At 42.0% G+C, this 17,329-nt stretch overlaps 1 protein-coding gene across 1 annotated transcript in view; it reads left to right on the top strand.

Moving 5' to 3' along the window:
• Positions 1 to 280: 280 nt before the first annotated feature.
• Positions 281 to 17,329, top strand: part of ankrd55 (ankyrin repeat domain 55) — a 68,923-nt gene continuing 51,874 nt past the window's right edge. The window contains exons 1-3 of the mRNA XM_048597442.1: positions 281 to 323; positions 2,863 to 2,994; positions 4,020 to 4,150. Coding sequence (XP_048453399.1) covers positions 281 to 323; positions 2,863 to 2,994; positions 4,020 to 4,150 — 306 coding nt within the window. The remainder of the gene's footprint in view (positions 324 to 2,862; positions 2,995 to 4,019; positions 4,151 to 17,329) is intronic.

Raw genomic sequence — 17,329 nt, 5'->3', positions numbered from 1 at the left:
CCCCTGATAATCCCCTGTCCCTTGAATTTTGGTGGCTGGACCATAAATCAACCGCCCACTCCACCCCCAAATGACCCAGATGGACAGCCCTGACTGCTGGCTGAGTAGCTCACTGACTGACATCTGCACAGCTCCGGGCCTGATTTCTTGCCACGCACCTACCTGGCTGAACTAGACTCATAGGGTTGACCAGGGCCTCTGCTTTCCTCAAGTGGCAAACTGACCATACCCAAACCAAGCCCAAGCCCCTAGACTAAGATGTTGATGCCTGGTGTCCAACATGGAGTTCCACAGGGGTGCCATCAGGGAGCTGAAGTTGCCAGGTAATCGTTCTGGCTTTCACGTTGAGAATGGTTGGATCTAGTTCTATCGATGGGTAGGAAAATGGAAATGTACATATTAATGACATGAGATTAAGCATTAATGGATGCTAGTGCTGCAAATAGGCCTCTCAATGCTCACTAACATGATTCTCATCTTGCTGTTCAACGTTTAATTGGAAAATGAAACATTTCGCTTTCTACATCGAGAAACTCTTTGCTAGCTATCATATGCGATTGTCCCAATTGCCTTAGCAATTCCTGTGTCATTTTGGGGGCTGGGGAGATTCCATTCCATGTATTCTATATGGTTAAAATTATATTTCTGGGCCTGTACATCACATGTGTCTAATGCATTTCTTCAGCCTTAGTTCTTCAACCTTAGGGTTGTATGAGATGAAACAACAAATGTAACTATTGATATCTATTGATTTGAAATTTGATATTTTTAATTTTCTTGTTCACAGAAAATGTGATTCTGGGAATTCTACCACTGATTAGGTTTACATCTGCTGTATAAAAAAAACTGTAAGCAATTCAAATTAAAATCCAGTGCGTGTGTGAAGAGAGTGAACATGCTTTCTGTTTTTGTGCATTAATTTGCTTCTTATTTTAGCCTATATTGTTAGCTGGTTGTAATGCAAATAAGGCATATTCTCATTCCTGTAGATAAATATTTTTTAATCAACCTATTCAGAGATGTTATGAAATACCTCTAGAGTAGGCGGGACTTAAACCCATGGCTCCTAGCTCAGAGGTAGGGACACTATCAGCGCACCACGCATGGGCTTTGCAGGAAAGTGGATCCTTAATTGGAAATAGGTGATTTAGTGGTGGTGGATCAGGTTCAAAAGTAACATTGGTGGTTTGGTGGTGGGAAAAATAATAATGTTCAGTTGTGTGTGAACACACTCTGGATATAAAAACTTAAAAAAAACACTCTGAATGCTATTCTCAACACCCAGATCTACCACAGCACTGCCTGTGATCCAGACACAGATCTGCACAGGAAGCAACCCTGGAAAATTTTTCATCCAAAGCGGAAATGTCATCGTTGAATCACAATCTGCAATACTGCCCAATCAGGTAAAGACCAACAATTCCTTGACATGACTGAATAGCTACTCTTCTGCATTTCCACATGGAAAGCAGTTGGAAAATGGAACATATTTTAAGATAGCACCTTAAAGAATGCATTCTCAACATATAAGAAGCAACAGCAGAAAACGGCTGACTGTCATTGAAGTGGTCCATTTCATTAACTACAAGAAATCTCCGAGTGAGAAGATTCTCAATACATGAAGAGCTGTTCAAAGTAAAGTCCAACAGACTGACAGACAGTGCACTAATGACTTCTGGTTACAACTTTACAACTTTGCTAGAAAATCCAGATGTCCTTTTCCATAGGGAATTCTAGGGACACATATGAAGGGATCACGAAGGTAACAGGTCAATCGAAAAAGAAAATGGCTCCGTTGAAAACAATGGTAGGGATGACATCTCTGACTGCCATATACACCAGAAGAGACGATTAGAACTCTGCCTTGAGTTGTACTATAGGGACAACATCCTCATAAGGAAGTTCTGGAAGCTCTGGACACTGTAGAGTGCCTCTGTCATGGCAGAGCTGGATACTGAATCCATAGGGGAGAAGCATTGATGGTCACGGGCAAAATTCCAAGTACTAAAGTCATCAAACAAAGGAAAACCCCTGTAACATTTGCATGGACTTCTCTGTCTCTGCTTGAAGGAGGGGGCAGTAAAATGATGCAAAGATTGTAATTATCAGTTGCTTTTCAGGTTAATTACTAATTCATTTCTAATGGCTCTTATTACTATTGCAAAAAGTATTCAGTGGCTTTCAGATTTGTTTCAAGTTGTTGGAGTCTACGGAGATAACAGGATTCAAATACTGATTATAGGAACATAGAAACAGAGTTATGCTCCTTTACCCTACTTAATGCTGATCTATACCTCAATTCCATTTAACTTAGATCCATATCCCTTTATATTCTCACTTAACTAACCTTTAATTGCCCTAGCATCCAGTCTTTAGAAGTAGAAAATCCTGGATTTCAAATACCTTTTGTGTAATTTTATTTTCTAGTATTGTATTTCAGGATATACATAAACGCTGAATTACTACAAACTGAAATTTTGGCCATTCTGATGTTATAGCAGGCAGATTTTGAACTCACCCTAGTATTTGACAAATAAAGCAGGGAATTGATGCTATAAGTGACTAAAATGAATTCAAACTGATGTGTACATTTATCAGGGTTAATTTAAAATGGAACTGTGTATTGAAATATGTGATGATGGTTCGACACATCATAAGGAAATACTCTGGCAACTTTAGGCTTATATTTAATACTTAATGTTAAATTGCAACTACCAAGGATCACAAGGTACAAACAGAACAATGGTGTAAAGATACAATCCTCATGGTTCAGTGATTTGTCATGAATAAGTAAAAGTTGATATTTCTGTAAAACTTGCTTCAAAAATGCCATTTTACTTACTGCTTCTTGATTTGTGATCTGTTACAAAGGTGACTCTGCAGAAGAAATCGATCTCAATGTTGTTTATCAGGCAGCATCCAGTGGAGATGTCAACACCCTGACTGCAGTGATTCGTGGGGATCCTTCAATCTTGGAATGTTGTGATAGTGAGGGTAAATGTGTTATCAATACTCCATCCACGTATAAATTTAGACTGGATTTTATAATCATAGAAAATACAAGTTCCACACAAACAACACTTAAAATTCTTATATCTGTTCAACGGGCAACAGACCATATTAATAATATGTGGAGTAACTGAGATATAGTTCCCTGGTATGGTTTCAGGTCTGTACTAAAGTAGCTGATGTTACCCAGGTTAATGATTGGGTGCCATAATTGACTTCAACAATTATGGGTTGCGTCAAAAACATAGGAGGTAATGTGGGTCCCTGTTCCAGATTGCTATTCCTTGAAGTTAGGATCAGGTTCAGCTACAATGTGCACTATAGTTGACTAGCCTTCAAATATTCACTGCCTAGACACAGAAAAAGGATTTAGTTGAGTGCTGGAGGCTTACTAGAACCCATAGTGCTGTAGTCCAGGAAGAAAATTAGGGAAATATTCTTAGGTCACCACTTTGAGTAATCACTGTTTACTAAAAATAAAGTCCATGTCTGGCTCATAAGGTTAATTCATGTTCTACCTCACAAATTAGAACTTGCATTTGTATCTTTGCACATTATAATACTGTATGTTGTTATAGAAGAGTCTAATAAAGAACAATCCAAAGATCTGGTCCTTCTAATATTTTCATTCTGCTTTAATTGAGGGTATTTGTTTTTATTCATTCACAGGACGGGGGTGTCACTGTCTGGACCGGCATTTAATTACCCATCCCTATCTGCCCAGAGGGCAGTTGAAAGTCAACCACATTGCTGTGGGTCTGGAGTCACATGTGGTCCACACTGGGTAAGGATGGCAGTTGCCTTCCCTAAAGGTCATTAGTGAACCAGGTGGCCTGGCCAGTGACACCCTCATCTTCATCCTGTGAATGAATAAAGAAAAATATAGCTGTATGGGTAAGTTGAAGAATTTTGGAGAGAACACCATATTAAATTATAGATAATTGAGTTTTAAATTTAAGTTGTTATTGCAAATGGGGAAAAAACAGTTAATTGTTCAAAAAATATTTCAGGATCAACTCCATTGATGCACGCAATATCCGGTCGCCAGCTTGATACAGTGAAGCTGCTCCTTAAGATGGGGGCTTCCATCAATACGGAAGATGCCTGTGGAAGAACTCCACTATCTCTGGCTACCTACTTGGTATAGATTTCCTGTTATTTTATTTATCGTAATCCCAGTTTGCAAGAAATAATTGCTTTGCAGATCTTGGTGATTAAAGCTAGCAGGAATTTAAAAATGTATCATACATATCTTTGTATTTGTAAAGTTATAAATAATGGACCAAATTTTGCTGGAGCAGTAGGGTCTAATTTTTTGACTTAGCTATGCATGTTTAGAATTTTTAAATATTGTCTGTAAAGTTGTTTGTTGTGCAAACTGCTCAGTATGGAGGGCCACAGGACATCTGGGAGTTTAGTGCACAGGGAACAACATGGGAACGGCTGACTTATATAATTAACAGTCCAGTGGGGAGTCATATTGGAGTGGCAAAATGGTAAAGGCAATGTTGGGACAGCACCCTGCGACATGGAAATGTTTCCAGCTATGGGGAGGCAGCCTCCCTGCTGCAATATGGGGACATTGTTCCATAAGTCAAAGAAGGGGCCAAGATCAGGGAAGGCAGCTCCCATGAATCCAAGATGTGTCGGTAAAGTGGGACCTTCAATCCTATGAATTTTTCTTTGTTTCAACTTGCCTCTGGGCATTTTCAGGCCCCCTCCTGCAAAATTGATCTCCCTGTTGTACTGGGAGCATAAGGAACTGGCCTGCCATCCTTAATTGGATGATGGGCCCATAGATGGCCAATCAGGTAGCTGTCTGTGATAAAATTGAGCAGGTTTGGCAGCTGCCAATTATGGGATCGGGACCTGCTTTTTCTGAGATTGGGATCCCAATACATCCTCGTAAAACTCTGTTCATGGTTTGCTATCTGAATGGGAGGTTGATTGAACTTGCCTGAGCCAATCAGAAAATAATTTGTAAAATTGCAGCAATATCACTAAAAGCGATCACTGTCTTCATGAAGCTAACAATAGAATTATCAATCATCCAACAGCTTGTGGCAGTTGGCACTCCATGGGGTATCTTTTCTTTGGTACAATTTGCAGCCCGATTTTAAGCAAAAATGATGTGTTCCCTAGATCCACAAAATCTTAGTTGTTGTTGTGATGCCTGTGATATTCTTCTCAATTGCTTTAAGTATGAATTCCTACACCTAGGTTTATAATGTAAGTAGCTTTGTAAACATTCAGCTTTTCACAACAGGCAGACTGTTCACTGTATTCCAATTGTCCATGTTTGCAAAACTCTGAACATAGTGTCCAATGTTGATGGGGGCTTCCACAATTGTACAAAACTTACCGAACAACCTAATTGTGCCATGAATTATGCTTACAATGAATTGAAAGATTTTTGTCAGGCTCACAATGTAGCTCACTTACACTTACAAGAAGTTATATATGTTCATTCACAGGTTCCTGTTCTTTGTAAACAGAAGAACATGTCTACACATTGAGCATTTTTAACTAAACCAAAGCTCAGGGTAACTATCCACTCAAGCGTTCCTCATGGCAATGTCTTCACCAATCAGTAATGACTTGCCTGATTTGGATTTAAACAGAAGCTTGTCAGTTAACTGTTCCTTGGTGCATTTCCTATGGCAATATATTGACCAATTCATGGCCAGTGGACTCCAATCAGCAGGATCATCTCGTGCAATATAAATTATTGTTCAGTTTGAGTTTTGGTACTCTTACAATTCTTTCCTGATAGTGCAAAATTTCTACTTTCCAGAAATACTCCAGAAGCTCTGTACTCTACATTATAGTGTTCTTTGCTATTTCATTATAAAATTAATATAGTATTAAAGACAAAATTTGTGACTTTAAGGTAGGAACAAAGTTATGTCTTTGTATCCTGATATAATAACATACAGTGCTGTAAGCCTGTTTCACTTAACTCCGTCACACATTACTGCTTCACACAGAGGCATGGGAGGAGGAGGCTGGTGGGCTGATAATTGGGCCAGAAAGGCAACAATTAGACCACATAAGGGTCATCAACTGTTTGTAAATGAGATCGCATTATGTGGGCAACCTGCAAAGTGAGTACTGGCAGGTATGCTTGCATCCTGATAGGGTGAATCCCATATAACTAGGCAGCCAATGCCCTGAGGCCTGGCAGAGGTAAGAGTTGTCCATGGACAAAGATCCCAGCCTATAGTTATAACTAAACCCACTTCCTCCTCTCAATTGGATTACTGCAAGTGGCCTCAGCAAGCGAGGTTACCTACCTTCTCTCTGGCAATGACCTCACAGCCTAGGCCTACTGCAGTAGTATTGGACAGCTGCCGGTCTCTGGTAGGTTAATAGTTCTCAGAGACAGGAAACTCCATCTGACCATGGTGAGAATCCTTATACCAATGGGGTAGGTGATTGGCATTAAACTGAATCAGGGGCTTGGAATGGCCACATTGATTTGACACTGGCATCCCTGCAAGCATTAAGACCTGCCCTTGTGTTCAATACAACAGAAGATGCACTAATCATAAGGATATGCCATCTAATTAGAATGCTGGCTGCAATACTAGTGGCCCTACTTCTGTGCCAGGAGGACTATCTGTTCCAGAGGTGTGTCATAACAAGTCTCAACAGGTTGATTAAAATATCTATATTAAATAGTTGAAATATAGCCCACAAGTTTCCTTGTTCTTTAATTAGGCTGAACAATTACAATTTGCTCTGGCATGTTACTCTAGCAAGTAGATTTTGCACTTCAGTAATCTGTAAATCTGGCTGTCTCAACTTTGGGTCAAAATAGATGCATAATAACAACTGAGTAACACATGTTGGACACCCAATGAGGAGAGAATATAATGTGATACTTGAAAGGTACTTGGGACTACCTGAAATCTGCGGGTACTTCTTACATGAGGTTTCCTTTTATATAAACACTCATTTCAAGTAGCAGGCTTTTATCATAACCCTGACCTGGTCTTTTGGTCCTCAACGCATAGTTTTAGTGAACTGAGTGCTGCTGTCTCATCAGCATTCAATCTGTTAATGGCTGAAGAGTTAGAAGAATGGGAAATCCAGCTGATGATATTTATCCCACTGGTCCTTTTTTCAGAGCATTTTTAACTTTAACCCATCCTTGCCCTCATAGGAAACTTCCTACTGCCTGTAGGAAGAATCAATTCCAAAAAAGGGAATACTTGCCTTATAATGGGGTGTAATTAAGGTTCACAGTATTAATTCTTGGTATGAGAGGCTGTCAGTCCAATGCATAGATTAGGTAGAACCAGCCGGTTTCTCTGGAGTTTAAAAGATCGCAGGATGTGCTTAGTGGGGGCAGAGTCCTTATTTATATTTAATACCGTGATAGATAGATTCCTGATCATTAGGGGAATCAAGAGTTAAAGGGAAAACACAGGAAAGTGGACATGAGGAATGTTGGATCATCCCTGATCCTATTAAGGGTGGCACAGGGGCTCAGTGGTTATCCATCAGGTTCAATACCACTCTTGGGCATTGTGGAGTTTGCACATTCTCCCTTGTCTGCATGGGTTTTCTCTGGGTGCTCCTGTTTCCTCCCACAGTCCAAAGATGTGCGGATTAGGTGTATTGCCCATGGTAAATTGCCTATAGTGTCCAGGGGTGTGCAGGCTAGATGGATTAATCATGGGGTAAGAGGGATTACAGGGATAGGGGTTGGGTCTGGGAGGGATGCTCTTCGGAGGTCAGTGTGGACTCGATGGGCTGAATGGCCTGCTTCTCCACTGTAGGGATTCTATGAATAGTGGAGCAGGCTCAAGGGGCCAAATTTTTTTTTCTTTATTCATTATCAGGATAAAGGCATTGCTGCTATGCAGCATTTATTGCCTATCCCTAATTGCCCAGAGCGTAGTTAAGAGTCAACCACATTGAAGGCCTGAAGTCACATGTAGTCCACACTGGGTAAGGATGGCAGTTTCTTTCCCGAAAGGACATTAGTGAACCAACTATCGACAATCTTAATTCCAGATTTTTTTTTTAATTAATGAATTCAAATTCCACCAACTGCCTTGTGGGATTTGAACCTGGGTTCCCAGGACATTTTCTGGGTCTCTGGAATAACAGTCCAGCAATAATACCACTAGGCCATTGCCTCTCCAAATCGCCTCCCCCGAATGGCCTACTCCTGTTCCCATTTCTTATGATCTTAATGAAAGTCATAACCAACATGGCTGTCTAATATTTTTATGTAACTAGATATGTAATCCACAGGGCCAACATGCACCTGAGATTTAGGTTCAAATGTCACCATGGATCTTGGAGAGTTTAAATTCAGTTAATTAAGTAAATCTGGAGTAAGAAACTAGCATCTTTACTGGTGACTACAAAGATTCTGCTTTACTAATGTCTGTCAGGAAAAGAAAATTTCTGTCTTTATTTGGACTAGCCTTCTTGTGACCCAGACTTCTTCACTGTGGTTGACTTTTAACTGATCTCTGAAATGGTCTAGCAAGCCATTCAGAAGTATAAAACTGCTACAAAAATGTCTAAGTATAAAATGGACAGACTATCCAGCATTGACCTAGATACCAGACACAACAAACCTAGGACCAGCCCAGAAAAACACAAAAAAAATGTCCTAACAACTGGAGAGTTTTGCAAAACTTGTAAGAGTTGTCCTACCCAACAGCTTGGCATAGTCATACTCACAGAATGATATCCACACCATAACATCTGTGGTGAGATGAATGACAGCCCTTTACTATCAAGATTATATTTGACTTAATGTGGGAACAAACAGCCCCAGCAAATCTGAAGCCACTAAGAAACTGAGGAAAATTCCCCAGTGTATGGAATCATACTGACTACAAAGAAAGGTCATTATGGATGCTAGAGGCAATCAAATCATTCCCAGGATATTGCTGCAGGAAATCCTCAGGGCGGTGTCGGAGCACCAACAATCTTCAGCTTCCATCAAGAAGTGAGGATATTCACTGATGAGTTCAGCGTTCCGTTCTATTAACAGTTCCACAAACAATGAAACAATTTGTATCCAGACGCAGCAAGATCTGGACAACATTTAGATATTGCTGATAAATAGCAAGCCATATTTGTGGCATACAATTGCTGGAAAATGACATCTCCAACTGGAAAAATAGAGGGAGGCAATGGCTCAGTGGTATTATCACTCGACTACTAATCCAGAAACTCAGCTAACATTCTGGGCACTATGTTTGGATCCCAGTATGGCAGGTGGTGGAATTTGAACTTAATAAAAACAAAAATACTTGGAATTAAGCATCTACTGATAACCATGAAATCAGTGTTGATTGTCAGAAAAACCCAACTGGTTCACTAGTGTCCTTCAGGGAAGGAAATCTGCCATCCTCACCTAGTCTGACCTATATGTGAGTCCAGACCCACAATAATGTGGTTTGACTCTCAACTGTCCCCTGAAAGGGCCTAGCAAGCCATTCAGTGGTATCATTTCCTATGAGGTCTCAACAAAGAAATGAAACTGGATGGACCACCTGGAATCAACCTAGACACCAGAAAAGACAACGGTAGCAAAGCCCTGTCGACCTGCAAACTTCTCCTTACTAACCTCTGGGGGCTAGTGCCAAAACTGGGAGAGCTGTCTCACAGACTAGTCAAGCAACAGCCTAAAATAGTCATACTCACAGAAACATACTTACGGACAATCACAGCAGAGGTGGCATTGCATTGGTATACAGTTGGGAGGGAGTTGCCCTGAGATTCTTCAATATACACTCTAGGCCCCATGAAGTCTCATGGCTTCAAGTTAAACATGGGCAAGGAAATCTCCTGCTGATTACCACATACCATCCTCCCTCGACGAATCAGTGCTCTTCCATGTTGAATAGCACTTGGAGAATGCACTGAGGGTGGAAAGGGTGAATAGTGCACTCTGGGTGAGGTTTTCAATGTCCAGCACTGAGTGGCTTGGAGCAGCAATACTAATCGAGCTGGTTGGGTCCTAAACGACATAACTGTTAGAATAGGTCTGCAAAGGTAGTGAGAGAACCAACAAAAAGGAAAGCCATACTTGACCTCATCCTTACCAATCTGCTGGCTGGAGTTGCATCTTTCCATGACAGTATCGGTAAGAGTAACCACTGCACAATCCTTATGGAGATGAAGTCCTGCCTTCACATTGAGAATATCCTCCATTTTGTTGCGTGGCACTGTCAACGTGCTAAATGCGACAGACTTCAAACAGATCTAGCAATGCAAGACTGGGCATCCATGATGTGCTGTAGGCCATCTACAGCAGCAGAATTATACTCCAGCACAATCTATAACCTCATGGACTGGCATAACCCCCACTCAACCACTACTATCAAGCCAGGGGATCAACCCTGGTTCAATGAAGATTGCAGGAGCGCATGCCAGGAGCACCACCAGGCAAACCTGAAAATGAGGTGTCAACCTGGTGAAGCTACCAAACAGGACTACTTCCATGCCAAAAAGCAGTAAGAGCCAAGTGATCCCAAAACAAATGGTTTAAATCTAAGCTTTGCAGTCCTCCTGCATCCAGTAATGAATAATGATGGACAGTTAAACAACTCACTGGAGGAGGAGGCTCCACAAATATCCCCATCCTCAATGATGGAGGAGCCCAATACATCAGTGCAAAAGATATGGCTGCAATCTTCAGCCTGAAGATTCGAGTGGATGATCCATCTCCACCTCCTTCAGTGATCCCCAGCAATACAAATACCTGTCTTCAGGCAATTCATTTCACTCCACATGATATCAAGGAGCGGTTGGAGGCACTGGATAGTAAAAAGGCTACAGGTCCTGACAACATTCCGCCAATAGCACCGAAGACTGGTGCTCCAGAATCTGCCACTCGCCTATCCAAGCTCTTCCAGTACAGTTACAACATTGGTATCTACCCAACAACGTGGAAAATTTCCCAGGTAAGTCCTGTACAGAAAAAGCAGGACAAATCCAATCCAGTTACCACCCTATCAGTCTACTCTCTATCTTCAGTAAAGCGATGGTAGGTGACATCAACAGCGCTATCAAGCAGCACATGCTCAGCAATAACCTGCTCAGCGACACACAGTTTGAGTTCTGGCAGGGCCTCTAAGCGTTACAGCCTTGGTTCAAACATGGACAAAGAAGCTGGATTGCAGAGGTTAGGTGAGAGTGACAGCCTTGACAATCAAAACTGCATGCAAAGAAGTGTGGCATCCAGGAACCCTAGCGGAACTGGAATCAATGGGTATAAGGTCGAGCTAGTTGGAGTCATACTTAGCACATAGGAAAATGGTTGTGGTTGTTGAAGGTCAGTCATCTCAGCTCCATGACATCTCTGCAGGAGTTCCATAGGGTAGCATCCTAGGCTCAACCATCTTCAGCTGCTTCATCAATGACCTCCCTTCCACCACAAGATCAGAAGTGGGGATGTTCATCAATGATTACACAATGTTCAGCACCATTCGTGACTCCTCAGGTACTGAAGCAGTCCATATTCAAATATAACGAGATTTGGACAATATCCAGGCTTGGGCTGACAAGAGACAAGTAACATTCAAATTACATATTATGACAGGCAATGGTCATCATCAATAAAGACAATCTAACCACTGCCCCATGGCATTCAATAGTTTTGCCATCACTAAATCCTCCACTATCAACATTCTTGGGGTTACCGTTGGCCAGAAACTCAACTGGACTCGCCATATAAATACAGCAGCTGGAAGAGCAGGTCAGAGACTAGGAATACTGTAGTGCGTAATTCACCTCCTGATTCTCCGAAGCCTGTCCACCATCTACAAGGCACAAGTCAAGAGTGTGATGGAATACTCCCCACTTGTCAGGAAGGGTGCAGCTCCAATAATACCTGAAGAAGCTTGGCACCATCCAGGACAAAGCAGCCCGCTTGATTGGCATCACATCCAATCTACAAGCATCTACAGGCACCCACAAGCACCACAAGCATCTACACCCTCCACTACGGATGCTCAGCAGCAGCAGTATATACTATCTACAAGATGCACTGCAGAAATTCACCAAAGATCATCAAACAGCACCTTCCAAACCCACAACCACTTCCATCTAGAAGGACAAAGGCACCAGATGCATGGGAATACCAGCACCTACAGATTCTCCTCTAAGCTATTCACCATCCTGACTTGGAAATAGATCACCCTTCCTTCACTATTGCAGGATCAAAATCCCGGAATTCCCTCCCTAAGGGCATTATACATCAAACTACAGCACGTGGACTGCAGTGGCAACACCACATTCTCGACGACAACCCTTCCCCCCCTTAATGTTCAACACTATTACCAACACTGAACCCCAAATCATCAACATTCTGGGATTACCACTAATCAGATGTTAAATGGACCAACCCAAAAAAAATGGTTATAAGACCATGTTAGTTATTGAGAATTTTTGGAACACATAACTCTCCTCCTAATCCCACAAAGCCTTTCCACCATCTAAGGCACAAGTTAGAGGTGTGATGGAAAACTGGCTGGATGAATGCAGCTACTACAACACAGATGAAGATTGGCATCATCCAAGACAAAGCAGTGCACCTGACTGACATCCCATGAACCGCATTAAATATTCCTTTCCTCCACTACCAGCACACTGTGCTAGTAATGTATACTATATGTATGGCATAGATTAATGACTTGTGTGAAAAGAGAGAGAGACTGTATTGTAGAAAAATTTACTTATGATGCAAAGGCAGGTGGGAAAAAATGTGACACGGATACATAGAGACTGCAAAGGAATATAAACATATTCAATGCCTTGAGAAAAATATTTGCAGATAGAATGTAATGTGAAAAATATGAAGTCCATATGAGCAGAAGTTCAAAACTGGAAAACCAGGGGTCACAGTTTCCCATTTAAGCTATAGATGAAGAATTTCTTCTCTCAGGGGTCATTAAACTTTGGAATTTTCTTCCACAGGCAGTAATCAATCCTCAGTCAATGATTACATTCAAGGGTAAGGTAGACAGATTTTTTATTGCTCTGACTCCCTAATCAATGGGGTCGGGCAGGAAAGTGGAGTTCAGACCACAACAGATTGGCCATGATCTTGTCAAATGGCAGAGTAAATGGTATACAAAATGTACTCCAGAAGCCCACACAGTATAGAACATAGAACAGTACAGCACAGTACAGACCCTTCAGCCCGCAATGTTGTGCCAACCTATCATCCTACTCTAAAATCAAATTATCCTGCATACCCTACATTTTACTATCATCCGTTTGCCTGTGCAAGAGTCGCTTAAATGTCCCTAATGTATCTGACTCCACTACCACTGCTGGCAGCGCATTCCACACACCCACCACTCTCTGTGTAAAGAACCTACCTCTGATATCTCCCCTATACCTTCCTCCAATCACCTTAAAATTATGCCCCCTCGTAACAGTCATTTCTGTCCTGGGAAAAAGTCTCTGGCTATCCACTCTATCTATGCCTCTCATCATCTTGTACACCTCTATCAAGTCACCTCTCATCTTTCTTCACTCCAATGAGAAAAGCCCTAGCTCCCTCAACCTTTCCTCATAAGACCTGCCCTCCAGACCAGGCAGTATCCTGGTAAATCTCCTCTACACCCTCTCTAAAGCTTCCACATCTTTCCTATAATGAGGCGACAAAAACTGAACACAATATTCCAAGTGTGGTCTAACCAGGGTTTTATACAGCTGCAGCATAACCTCACAGCTCTTAAACTCAATTCCCCTGCCAATTAAAGCCAACACACCATATGCCTTCTTTACAACCCTATCAACTTGGGTGGCAACTTTGAGGGATCTATGGACGTGGACCCCAACATCCCTGTGTTCCTTCGCACTGCCAAGAATCCTGCCATTAACCCTGTATTCTGCATTCAAATTCAACCTTCCAAAATGAATCACTTCACTCTTTTTCCAGGTTGAATTCCATCTGCCACTCCTTTGCCCAGCTCTGCATCCTGTCAATGTCCTGTTGCAACCTACAACTGCCCTCCACACTATCCACAACTCCACCAACCTTTGTATCATCGACAAACTTACTAACCCGCCTTCCCACTTCCTCATCCAAGTCATTTATAAAGATCACAAAGAGCAGAGGTCCCAGAACAGATCCCTGCGGAACACCACTGGTCTCCGAGCTCCAGGCTGAATATTTTCCAACTACTACCATCCTCTGTCTTCTATTGGACAGCCAATTCTGTATCCAGACAGCCAACTTTCCCTGAATACCATGCCTCCTTACTTTCTGAATGAGCCTACCATGGGGAACCTTATCAAATGCCTTGCTAAAATCTATATACACCACAACCACTTCTCTACCTTCTTCAATGTGTTTTGTCACATCCTCAAAGAATTCAATAAGGCTTGTGAGGCATGACCTGCCCCTCACAAATCCATGCTGACTATTTCTAATCAAACTGTGCTTTTTCAAATAATCATAAATACTATCTCTCAGAATCCTCTCCAATGATTTGCCCACCACAAAAATATGACTGACTGGTCTGTAATTCCCAGGATTATCCCTATTCCCTTTCTTGAACAAGGGAATAACATTTGCCACCCTCCAATCATCCGGTACTGTTCCAGTGGACAGTGAGGACGCAAAGATCATTGCCAAAGGTGCAGCAATCTCTTCCCTCACTTCCCGTAGAAACCTTGGGTATATCCTGTCTGGCCCAGGGGACTTATCTATCCTCATGTTTTTCAAAATTTTTCGCACATCCTCCTTCCTAACATCAACCTGTTCGAGTGTATCTGCCGATTTCATGCTGTTCTCACAAACGTCAAGGTCCCTCTCACTGGTGAATATTGAAGCAAATTATTCATTAAGGACCTCTCCTACCTCCTCCGACTCCGCGCACAAGTTTCCGCCACTATCCCTGATCGGCCCTCCCCTCGCTCTGGCCATCCTCTTGTTCCTCACATAAGCATAGAACTCATTGCAGTTTTCCTTAATCCTATTGGCCAAGGCTTTTTCATATCCTCTTCTAGCTCTCCTAAGTCCATTCTTCAATTCCTTCCTGGCTACCTTGTAGACCTCTAGAACCCTGTCCAATCCTTGTTCCTTCAACCTTAAGTAAGCTTCCTTCTTTCTCTTGACTAGGTGTTCCACATGTCTTGTCATCCAAGGTTCCTTCACCTTACCATCCCTTCCTTGCCTCAGTGGGACAAATCTATCCAGTACTCGTAGCCAGTGCTCCCTAAACAACCTCCATTTCTGTTGTGCATTTCCCTGAGAACATCTGTTCCCAATTTATGCTCCGCAGTTTTTGCCTAACAGCATTGCATTTCACCTTCCCCCAGTTAAATACTTTCCCATAACGTCTGCTCCTATCCCTCTCCATGACCACAGTAAAGGTCAGGGAGTTGTGATCACTATCACCAAAATGCTCTCCCACTCAGAGATCTGACACCTGGCCTGGTTCTTTGCCAAATCCAATATGGCCTCCCCTCTAGTCGGCATATCTACATATTGATTCAGAAATCCTTCCTGGACATACCTGACAAAATCTGCTCCATCCAAACTATTTGTACTTAAGGGGTTCCAGTCTATATTAGGGAAGTTGAAGTTACCCATGACAACAACTCTATTACTTCTGCACCTTTCCAAAATCTGCCTCCCAATCTCTTCCTCAGTGTCTCTGTTGCTACTGGGGGGTCTATGGAAAACTCCCAATAAAGTGACTGCTCCTTTCCTGTTTCTGACTTCCACCCATACTGACTCAGTAGACAAACCCTCCTCGATGACCTCCCGTTCTGCAGCTGTGATACCATCCCTGATTAGCAATGCCACTCCCCCACCTCTTTTACCTCCCTCCCTATTTCTTTTGAAACATCTAAACCCCGGAACATCCAACAACCATTCCTGCCCCTGTGTTTCTTTTGACTGTGCCTTCAAAATCCATGATCTCTGCAGCCTAGGAGGATATAGTGTGCCATATGTCTGCAGTCCATCATTAAATTCCCCTCCAAGTCAAGTGTCATCCTGACTTGGAAATATATTGAAATTTCAATAAACAACTGTTGAACATTTAAATAATCTTTTAGAGCACTGATGAATGAAAGTGAATCAGCTAAGTTGGCAGAGAAGTGAGGGTGAGATAATTGGTGCAGGGTGCAAGTTTGGTAGGGTGGCAATGTTGCAGGAAGCGTAGAGTGAATAGGGTGGCAGGGGTTTGGATGGCAAGGTGGATAAGGAGATTTTGTAGCTAAATGGATTAGGATCTCATCAGATTAGGGTAGTCGGATCAGGTCTGGAGATGGGAAGTGGGGAAATGACAGGTTGGATCTGTTGGAGGATCAGGTGTGATGGGAGGCATATTGGTTTGGGTCGAGGGAGGAAGATGTGAAAACACATAAACAGGGAGGTGTGTGTAGGGTATAGAGCAGAGAGAAAGCTTGAGAGAGGGGCTCTTAGGTGTCAACGTTGGGAGTTGGAATACGTTATTGGGAGGTTAGTTTTATCATTAGCTAAGAGCCTAAGCAGGTTTTAATTCATCTAACTTTTCTGGCGAACTATTCAGATGAGCGAATCAGAGCCATGTGAAGACTTGATTTGAAGACAGTCTCAGAGGATTCCAGATGCTAAGTAATTGACCATTGGAAGTTTCAACTTTCCTGGCAATTCCCACATAATTAGCTGCGGCAAGATTGCTGCATAGTCACAATGCACAACTCCAGTATATTCTTCAGCAATGATGATCTTCTTATCTGGGCCAATAGTTCGGACAAAATTCATAGTTGTTTGGAAAAAATGATGTTTAATTACGGGAAGCTGGAATTGAGTTGTTAAGGAAAAGTCATGGCAAATTAACTTGCTTGAGATTTTTGATGAGATAACAGAGTTGATAAGGGTAATGTTGTTGATCTAGTATACCACCATTCCTTTTAGTGATTATTTTAAATAAAGTTGTCCCCGTTCATTCATAATGATACCAAAATGGGAACAACTTATCCTCATCTATGCTGTCCAAAGCCCTTGTGATTTTGAATTTGATTCCATTCCATTAGTATTCTGCCGGAAGATAGATCATTGGCTCAGACAAAATCTGTCAAGAAAAACAGCTCAGGATGATTTTGAATACCTGCATCAAATCTACTTTCCAAGGAAAACAGTCCCAACTTCTCTATTTATATGACTTCCAAATGGCATTTAATAATGGCATCAAGGAAATGGAAATTGAATTGGTTAAGGCAACAGGAGAATCTGATAACAGTGGAAAATGATGTTTTTCATAGTGGAGAAAGATTCATCATGCAGTTTCCCAGGGATTGGTATTAGCAGCCCTGTTCTTCCTGATATGCAGTAATGATC

Source organism: Rhincodon typus, chromosome 1 (genome assembly GCF_021869965.1).
Source record: "Rhincodon typus isolate 14 chromosome 1, sRhiTyp1.1, whole genome shotgun sequence".
Classification (NCBI taxonomy): Eukaryota; Metazoa; Chordata; class Chondrichthyes; order Orectolobiformes; family Rhincodontidae; genus Rhincodon; species Rhincodon typus.
This window is presented reverse-complemented; position numbering and strand designations above follow the sequence as displayed.